This window comes from Lupinus angustifolius, chromosome LG06 (genome assembly GCF_001865875.1).
Source record: "Lupinus angustifolius cultivar Tanjil chromosome LG06, LupAngTanjil_v1.0, whole genome shotgun sequence".
In the NCBI taxonomy this organism is placed as follows: domain Eukaryota; kingdom Viridiplantae; phylum Streptophyta; class Magnoliopsida; order Fabales; family Fabaceae; genus Lupinus; species Lupinus angustifolius.
The window spans coordinates 21,429,883-21,440,488 of NC_032014.1; the positions used below are offsets into that span (position 1 = coordinate 21,429,883).

General features: G+C 34.3%; 1 protein-coding gene across 1 annotated transcript in view; it reads left to right on the plus strand.

The window, feature by feature from the left end:
* The window catches only part of LOC109350151 (protein NRT1/ PTR FAMILY 4.6-like), a 24,464-nt gene continuing 22,618 nt past the window's right edge, over positions 8,761-10,606 (plus strand). Inside the window, exon 1 of the mRNA XM_019591306.1 lies at positions 8,761-8,767. Coding sequence (XP_019446851.1) covers positions 8,766-8,767 — 2 coding nt within the window. The 5' untranslated portion in view covers positions 8,761-8,765. The remainder of the gene's footprint in view (positions 8,768-10,606) is intronic.

Consider the following 10,606-nt stretch of genomic DNA (forward strand, 5'->3'; position numbering starts at 1 on the left):
GAAATATGGCAAAGAGTTACTGAAGAAGTTCGATTAGGAAAAGTGTAAAGAGGCTTCAAAACCGATAGCGTCCGCATGCTATCTAGATAAAGATGAAAAGGGAAAAGAAATTCTCATTATTGTATTTAACTGTGAGTCGCCCCGATATTATGTTTAGTGTTTGTATGTATGCTAGATTTCAAGCTTTGCCTAAAGATTCACATTATACTGATGTAAAACGAATTATGAGATATTTAAAAGGAATAACTAATATGGGATTATGGTATCCTAGGGATGCCTCATTATCCTTGGTAGGATATTATGATTCTGATTTTGCGGGATGTAAGTTGGATCGGAAAAGCACTAGTGAGACTTGTCATTTACGTGGTAGTTCCTTTGTTGCATGGCACAGTAAAAAGAAAGCATGTTTTGCTTTGTCCACCATCGAAGCGGAATACATTGTCGTTGGTGTGTGTTGTGTTCAAATCCTTTGGACGAAGCAACAACTTAAGGACTTTGGACTTAAACTAGAAAATATTCCTGTAAAATGTGATAATACAAGTGCCATAAACCTATCCAAGAATCCCATTTTGCATTCTAGAACCAAGCATATTGAAATTAGACATCATTTCTTGCGTGCCATATACAAAAAGGCAATTGTGTGCTTGAATTTCTTGAAACATCTATGCAATTGGCTGATAATTACACCAAGCCTCTCTCACGAGATACCTTATATGTTCTTCGAAGAGAACTTGGAATTCTTGATGAAAATTATATTGATTAAAATCGTCTAAAAATGTTATTATATGCTTCGCATGATTAATGTCTTATATGCTTTAAAATGTATACTTGTTATGAATGCATTATATTCCTACTATGACTCATGATCTTGTGTGGCAAGCTGAAAATGTATATGTGATTGAGTAAAAACTGCTTGATAAAAGTTAGAACTCTGTGCATGCTTTTAAAACCCAAAAACCTCTTGATTCAACATATCTGATGCTAGTTAATCGATTAACTATCCTTCTTAATCGAATAAAATCAGTTCCAGTAGCAAACATTTCAATTTTCACTAAATTTAATCGATTAAGATTTATTTTAATCGATTACCTGGGCTGATTTTTTTTTTGAAAACCTGGAATTTTTACACTGCTTAATCGATTAAAGCATCACTTAATTGATTAATGGCAACAAATATATTAGAATCAGATGAGTTTTTTGTCACTTTTCAAACCCTCTCTTCCTCTTTTTCTCTAAAAATCTCAAATACAAGCAGCAAATTCGAAATCTTAGCTTAATAGAAGTTTTAAACCTCGCCTTTACCCATTTGTGCACCTCAATTCATCTAATTCGTTTCTCTATTTCCCAAGAAATCTCATTCCCAATTCCAAACCCTAAGCTCTAGGTTCCCTTACTCATCCTCCTTCTCCTCTCATTACTCACGATTTTAATCATCAATGGAAAGAGGATGTTCGAAGAGGTTCAAGACAACTGCTCACTGCACTCGTAGGCCTCCTAATGCTTCATCTTCAAATCCGAACATGAGGCATGACCGAGGAGATCCCTACTACTCACTCATACTTCAGGAGATCCGGTTGTCCAAATTTTTGGGAATAAAACCCACCTACATAAGGTATGTTGATCTTACCTGGATGGTGGAAGAGAATTTCGAATTTCCGCAAGGTATGCAGGCTTAGGGTGCTGTAATGTTTTTGGAATTAACGGGTAATATGTACCCCGCTTTGATTAGGTAATTTTACGCTAATTTCCGTTATAAGGATGGTAGATACTGGTCAATGATTTCAGGAAATCTGTTTGAGATGGATAGTAGCATTTTTATGAATGTGGGTGGCTTATCCGCTACTGGTGTTAGCCTAGGTGATTGTGAATGGCTTGCTGATTTCGATGCTGCTGAGGTATATAAATCATGTTTGAGAGGTCCCCATCTATATGTCCAGGGAGAACTAACTAAAGCTGGTTCTTTACACTGGTTCTTTATCGATAGAGAATAGATTGCTACACTATTTGATTGTGTACATCTTGATTCAGAGAAACACTAATCACGCACAACCTACTCTTAATGATCTGAAATTCAAGTATGTTGTGAAGGAGAATATAATGGTTAATTGGCCTGAAGAAATTCTGAAAGTCATATATAATGTCTCTACATCGCAATCCAAATTTTTGCCCTACAGTATCTTCATATCGAGAATTATTGACTATCTGCATATTGACATATCTGACACCATCGTCACATAGACTTCTGACAAAGATCAACTTGTTGGTGAAAGCCTTATCCACAAAATGGGTGTCTACAAGTATGGAAGTACTTGACAATACCAGGAAGATTTTACTACAATGGATTTGGAGCTATCTGACGATGAGGATCAGGCTGGTACATATCAACGTAATGCAGAGACTCAAGGGGAGCCATCTGGAACTGTGCAGCAAGAATCATCCTTTGGATTAGCTCAGTTGGATGCCATGGAGCAAAGGCTGAACGGACTTACACTTTCAGTCTTTGAAGGACTCCTACCATACTGATTTGGAATAATTTGAGTAGCGTTAGGTTGTTTACATCGGTAACCACTATCAAGCTATGAGGAGCTTTGTCCAGAACACTATTGAGGAACAAAATGCGAGGTTTTGTGCAGAGTTTGAGAAGCTGAGATTCTTCGTCCAGGGTGATAGTAGTCTAACCGTACCTGATGGCAGAGATCCTCCTCCGCATCCCTAGATTAGAAGGCCTTAGATCTTAGGTTACCTTAGGTTTAGTCCTTCTATATGGCTAATTTTTAGGATTTATGCTGCTTTGTAATTTCGAGATATGTTTTCTCTTAGCTTTCTGGATTGTAACTCTAACTATCTACTATTGCTGCAATGTTATGACTTGATATTCATGCCATTTGAACTTAAATCGTTCATATTGTGGTTTCATTTTGCTTATATATGTCAAATATAGCATGATTGCATGTTTAATGGATCTTGATCATGTTTGGTTATCTGTATATCTTATGTTTGATTGAGCCTACTTTTTCAATGCTATAATGTCAATGCTTGATCATTCCATGCTTGATTGGTTCATGTATAACCCTCCATGCCATTAAATCTGTCATATGTTGTATTTTGTTGGTTTAATCGATTAACTTGTTGTTTTAATCGATTAAATGCTGCTAAATTTGTGCACTTGTTCAATTCTTTCATCAACTGGTTAATTAATTCTATTCCCAACACTAAATGATTAATTACGGTTTGAGTTCACTTCAGATCTCTTCTTATTTATGTCAAAAAAAGGGGAGAAAGGTTGTTTTGTTGTTTAATGTGTGCAGGTTGTAAATAATACCAAGCTTTCGTTGTCTAAGCTATGCGCTTTAACGTTGAAATCAACAACCATGCATTTTGTGATCATCTTCAAGCTATGCATCAAAACAAATTTGGTGTTGAGTTTGTCATCATCAAAAAGGGGGAGATTGAAAGTGCAATGTGTCATGAGAGCACTTATGCTTGCCTATGTTTTGATGAAGACAAAGGACTTAGTGAAAGCTTACAGACAACTCAACAAATCAAAATGCCAAAGATTCAAGAGCTTCATGTCTAGACTAGAGTCTTAGATGTGTCTTAGTTATTGAGTCTAGGTTAGGTAAACCTTTATGCAAATCTCACAAAGTCTAAAACCTATCATATCGTTTACATGAGACATGCCTTCTAACTTATTATATTGTTTATGCATTAATCATACATGTTATTTGTGCATTTTAGACATAACATAAAGGTAAAACATGTATAGTTGATAAGCATAACATATAGGTAGTTTACTAATTAACATCTTAACTGAAAATATGTCAGTTAATCGATTAACTAAAGCTTTAATCGATTAACGTGAAAACCGTTTTTAACAGTTTCAAACGAAAGCTGAAAAACGGATTTCAAGTACTCTCTAACAGTCTGTTAATCGATTAACATGCAACATAATCGATTAACTAGGTGAAAAACAACTTTTCTATATAAATTGTTTTTTTCACAGATTTCATATACGATTTTATACATTCATACATTCATATTAGAATTCCTAAGTTGCATATTTTCATGTTCATGTATGTCATATAGGCAGAGGGAATTTCATGTGAGATTAGAGTGAGATAGTATTATGCTTAGAGATTAACATGTCATCCATTGCATATTATCAAATGTGTTCATCATCCTATCTTGTTCTTGCATGATTCTTTCATTACTATTTAGAGATTTCTTAAGGGTAAAAATTACATGTTCTTCATGATTTTGATTTTATACATGTTCATAGTAATTGTGAGATTTGTATAGGGTTTATAGGTTGTTCTTTCTTGTAATATTTGAGTTACTTTAGTGCTTCACATTACTTTGTTTTTTGTGTTGTTTGTGTAACAAGGAAAGTCGTCTCTTGGTGTCGTACCACCAAAGAGTCTTCACCAAGACTTGGACGTCTTGAGTTTAGAGCATACTCTTGATTGGGGCTAGATTGTAGGAAAGGTTTTCCTAGGCGATTGGGTAAGGTCAAACCAAGGTAGAGGTTTTGGGAACTCAAGAAGGGAGTGTTCAAGTTCTTGTAATTGGAAGTGTGTTTGTAAGACACATTGGTTTCAATTTTAGTGAAGAAAATCTCCCAGATCAGAGGGGAGGACTGGACGTAGTTTTACAATGGACCGCAAAACGAACCAGTATAAAAACCTTGTTGCAGACTGTTTCTTTACCTTATCTCTTTACTGTTTTTAGTATCTTTTAATTGCCTATCGTAGCTGATATTTTGAATATATTATTACTGCCAAATAAAGATCATTTGTATTCAAATATATATGTTATATCATTTCTTTATAATTTGTAGTTGGCTGTTTAATTGAGCTAGTTAGCAACTGCTAATTCTGTGCGACTTAATCGATTAAGTCATAGCTTTAATCGATTAACTGGGTAAGTTTCCATAATAGGGTTTTGGAGCAAATAGCGGCAAGTGGGAACCGCGACACCTATTCAACTCCTCCTTCTAGGTGTATTCTGTCACTGATACCTAACAAGTTTATGTAAGTTAGAAATATGATGTAACAGCTAGGAAGTAGGAATAGTGAGGATTCTTAATATTCATGGAGGAGCCGACATTTCTCCATGAATTATAAGTTCTGAATTCCACTTTTATCGAGTTATGTATGAAAATACTTAATTAGATTGTTTCTTAGCTAGGATTGATTCTTTCTATTCATTGATATATTTTGGAATTTAATTTATGAATAAAATGATTTGACTTTTTTGAATTGTTCTTGTTGTGCTTTACTACTTACTATGTGTTTGACGAAATGCCTATTCGTCTTAAGAAAAGAACTTGGTGAAGAAATTTCAGTTCAATAGTCAAATTAAAGCAAGCAATTCATCATTTCTGCATAAAACTAGACGTAGTTGCATGTTTAATTGTCATAATGAATACATTTGTTCATATGTTTGCTAGACATAGATTCATATTTGCATTGGAAACTTTGAAACTTGATGGTATATGTTACTAGACATAGAGGCATGTTTGATGGTTCATAGATCATAATTTTATTTAGTTGCTAGACATAGAGCTAATTTGGTAAAGTATTAGCATAGACCAAGACATTAGTGGCTAATATAATTGAGGGCATATATTAATCTCAACTCATATGTGTAGTTGCTAAAAATAGAGGTTTGTGTATGTTATAATCATTGATCTTGTGTTTAAGGTTTTGGCTTTATTTGATGAGTTTCTAAGTAAACTAAAACATTATTTCTTAGTGTTTTTGAGGTCAAATGTTTTGTGAAACTATACTTGATTTATGTGTGTAATTGTTGCCTTATTTATGGACATGAATAGGGAGTCAATCCTACATCTAAATTCCAACACCGTTATTATCAAACCAACAACAAATTAAAAACCCTTATGAAAACTAGCTCAAATAGTATTTTGATTTTAAAAGGCTGAGATAGTAAGTTCTTTTGGATACAACAACTCTTACCTCTTTTTACTTATTTGCAACCTATAGGTAGTATTTTTACATCTAGTTGACGGTTTAACACTATATATATAATTGTGATATTATATATTTAAAAATATTTTTTTAAATTCTTAACTAAGCATCATGATTAATGATTTTCAACTCTGATCTCTTGTGATATGACCCAACTTCCAAGGTTGAAATTGGAATATTTTTTGGCAATATTCACGATTAAAGGCTTACTGACTAATTTATTGATATTACATATTAGTCTAGTCATTGATGTAAACCTATTAGGAGTATATTTAGATGTGGAAGCATATTTAAAGATTTTACTAATAATAGATTTTTAAGTGTGCTTATAGTAATAGATTTTTTTGGTACCATTAACCCCTCACCTTTTTGGTTAAGGAATTAATTATTTTTGGGGTTTGTGGATGCCTCTTCTAATAAGTGTCGATCCTAGGAATCGAACTCTCGACATTGGCGATCCAGTGAGACCTTACACTACTAGATTAAAGCCTTGTTCGTCTTATAGTAATATATTCATGAATATAGTTCTTACAATAATTTGTCCTCAATTCTTTTACTTTTATAAATAAAATTGTTTAATATTTTGAAATTTGATGCGGCTATTTTTCCAATAAGAATGATCTCATTTAGATTTCCCTGCTACATATTAATAAACCCTAATATAAGTTAGTATTCAACCTTGTTCTTGGGGACTTGAATATTTATTTAGTTTAGCGTCAGATATCGTAATAAACAATGATCATTCAATAGTGTAATTTTGAATGATGCTATTGAAAACGAGGCGGAAGAACATTGATAGCGCATACTAAAGCATGTGTTGTCAATGTGTGTAACTTCAATAGCGTATTCTGGATACAATGCTATTGAACATCAGTAATGTTAGCGTTGACTTGAATAAGTTATATTTAACAGTGTATTTGATAGAAAGTGGTGTTAATGTTAATCAATTCCATAGTGCATAACTAAGAAAGTATTGTTGAAGAAGATATAGTAACAACGCTTTCTTAATTATGCGTTGTTGGTTTTATACGATATTTTAAGTGTCAGATATATTAATGGTTGAGTAGTTATGCGTCTTTTCGTTTCTTGAAATATTAATGGTTTAGTGGTTATGCGTCTTTTCGTTTGTGGAAATATTAATGGTTGAGTGGTTATGCGTCTCTTCGTTTATTGAAATATTAATGGTTGAGTGGTTATGCGTCTCTTCGTTTGTTGAAATATTAATGGTTGCTCATCTATAAATATTGTGGTTCACTTCATATTATATTTCATCAGTAAGAGTATGTGTTTCTATAGGAGTATATTCAAAGTGTTAAAAGTGCTAAAGTTGTGTTCTTGTTCCAGAATCATGTCAATGATGTCTTTAACATATTTTGATTTGGCAAAAGGACCCATATTTCAGAACGAAAGTGGTTGTTATACAAGATTTGCGTTAGATGAAGATTTAATTTGTAAATTATCTAGTTCATTGATCTCTTTCAATTCATTCAGGTCATTGATTTCCCTCATTGATATCTTTTGATTTTCAAAAAGGACCCAAATTTCAGAAGCAAAGTGGCTGATATACAAGATTTGCGTGAGATGAATAATTAATTTGTAAATTATTCAGTTCGTCGATTTCTCTCATTTGATCAGTTCATTAATTTCCTCCATTGAAATCTAGTCAAGGGGGTCTTTAACATCTCTTGATTTTCCAAAAGGGCCCATATTTCAGAAGGAAAGTGATTGTTATACAAGATTTGAGTGAGATAAAGAATTAAGTTGTAAATAATTTAGTTCATTGATTTTCTTCATTCGGTTTATTGTAATGTATTTTGCCGCTTTGAATGAAAAACGAACAATTATTTTGGATGTTAATTTCATTTTTTTGTTATTTATTTGAATGGTTATTTTCTGTAATATTTTTGCAGTTCCATAATAATAAACACAATAAATAAATTAACAAAACTTAATAAACACAAAAAACAAATTAACAAAACTTAATGTTTAATATTTTTGTAGTTTCATATTAATAAACACAATAATATAATAATATACTTAATGGCAACTTCATGTTAATTATTAACATACATTCATGTTGCATATATTATAACTCGTAATATAAAATGTTAATTTAACAGCGCATAATTATGAATACACTGTTAATTTGGAAAATGAGTTCAGTTTAACAGCGTATAATTAATATAGCGTTGTCAATATATTTTATTCAACAGCGCATAGTTGAGATAGCATTGTCAATTAGTTACTATTCAACAATGCATAGTTGAGATAGCGCTGTCAATTATATTATATTCAACAACGCATCATCCAAGAAGCGTTGTCGATGTGTTCATGAAAATGAGCAGTAAACAGTTGGATACATAACATTAGCGCAACCCTTAATATATGTTGTTGATGTGTTCATGAAAATGTCAATACAACAGCGCTATCATTAATATGCGTTGTTAAAGATGTCAATATAACAGCGTTATCTTTAATATGCTCTGATAAATTGTTACTACAGTTTAAATATGTAAAACATTAATCAGTTCCCTCTATGCTCTCAAACAAAATCGAAAAGAAATCCTCATACTCTCAGCAAACCCTCATACTCTCATAAACCCTCGTACTCTCATAAACCTCAAAAAACTTCATCAATGGCTTCCAAAAGTGGCGATCATGGTTCTCACAGTGGTGACGAAGCTACACCAACTCCACAAAACAAGTAAATCGTTGTTCGAAAACGAACTCCAGGTGGAATGACGTCCATGAAGAATGTCATTCGGTCAAGAAGTAAGGATGTGAAGATAGAACTTCAATGGAACTCTAAAGGCCAAACATTAAACTCGAAGGGTGGCAACTCATTAATTAGATACATTGGGGTTGTGGGTAGGCAGAATATGAAGCTAACATTCAACAAATTGAGTGATGTAGGGAATGCCCTAAAGGAGCGTATTTGGAATGAAATAAAAGTAAGTTTTATTTTTCAAATTTTGTGATTTTGTGTTTTCATGCATTGTACGTATATGTGTTATGTTTTCATGCCATGTACGTATATGCATGTGTTTGCATGCAATATAGTTAATGTATATGTGGTTTCAGAGCAATTTTGACGTCGGTGAAGTAACGCCCCAAAAAAATACTTCTAAAAAATATTGCGGAAAAATGGGTAAAAATATTTTTTTGAATTGGTGCTATAAAATTGTTTCCTTTTCAAAACCTTCCTTTTCCGGGACATCACTTTAAGTAACTCAAATGCGGAAAATCAACTTATCGTTATCAAATGATAACTTAACTTGATTCACAATTTCCTGAATAACATAATCCATATAATCGGTTAAGTCAGAATTAGTTCATACAAACTAAGTCAACAAGGCGGAAACTACATCGCCACTAACATATACCAAAAAAATCAAAAAGAAACACAGCCCCCTACCAAAAACAAAAGGGGACATCGACGAGCCCACAAGCTGACTCAGAAGATTCCAGGAATGTTGGACCCCTCAATCGGGTCCTCCTCCTCTTCCGAGTTAGACACGAGGTCGATCACCTCCACCGAATTCTCTACATTTACGAGTTCAATGACCTCGTCCTCCTCTTCCTCTTCTTCCACTTCGTTATGCCATAACCCCGCGGCATAATTCGGAGGGGATGACATTCTCCAAACCTTGGTCTTCTTGCAGGGACCTCCTCCAATAACCCGGCTCCTCATGGCTCTACTGGATGACGGAGCACCCAAACAATCTGACCACGTCCTCCGACCGTGGAAGGGAACGGCGCCATCACTCCTGACTGGCGGATACCGAATTCCATTCTCTGGAGACCTTAGCCCCCTTGGCGGCAAGGTGAAAGAAGTGTCAATGTAGGCGTCAATGACATACCATAGGGGCTTGTGTATGTGTACCTATGCCCATCACTATTCCATTGTCCCATCGGGGACATGGTGAAGTGATCAGCTCGAACGTGACTGTTGTTGTTGGACATCTGCATAGCGAACATATACAAACAAGGACAATACAGTAGAGAGAGTAAGACATCTAATGAACATAAATTCATTGACGGCGTGGACTTACTCAAAATATCACACTCAGACATAAAATATATTTTAGCATATAATTCATTAGTTATCATAAACATCATGATGTAATACGTAACTTACCATTTATTTCAACATTACCAATATATCAAATAATATAATCAACATTCTACTTACCATCATATCACATGCATAAACGTAGGAATAAACAACACTTGTAGCTCATAGGTGGGAATTCACTTCCACAATGATAATGTATGTATGATATGTCATGATTATCCACCTTACACCAATATCCATCCAACATCCTAATCGGAAATAATCGAGAGTACAGGTCCCGTACCAAGCCGTTTTGTACCACCCGAAATAACATATCCTCGCAAGGAATTAAAAATAGATCGATCGGTTCCCTCAGGAACAGTCCTACCCGGACATAGGTCGTACAAATGTTTTCTGGGCATCCCTCTCATCGATTTTGAATGCAATCCCGGGGTTGTCAGAGAGTGCCTAGTTTGGCCTGTGAGAACTGTCTGATCCAACAGGGTACCTCCCCAGGAATACAAGGGACTCGTCTCACCCAGACTCTCCCTCAAGACATTGTTGG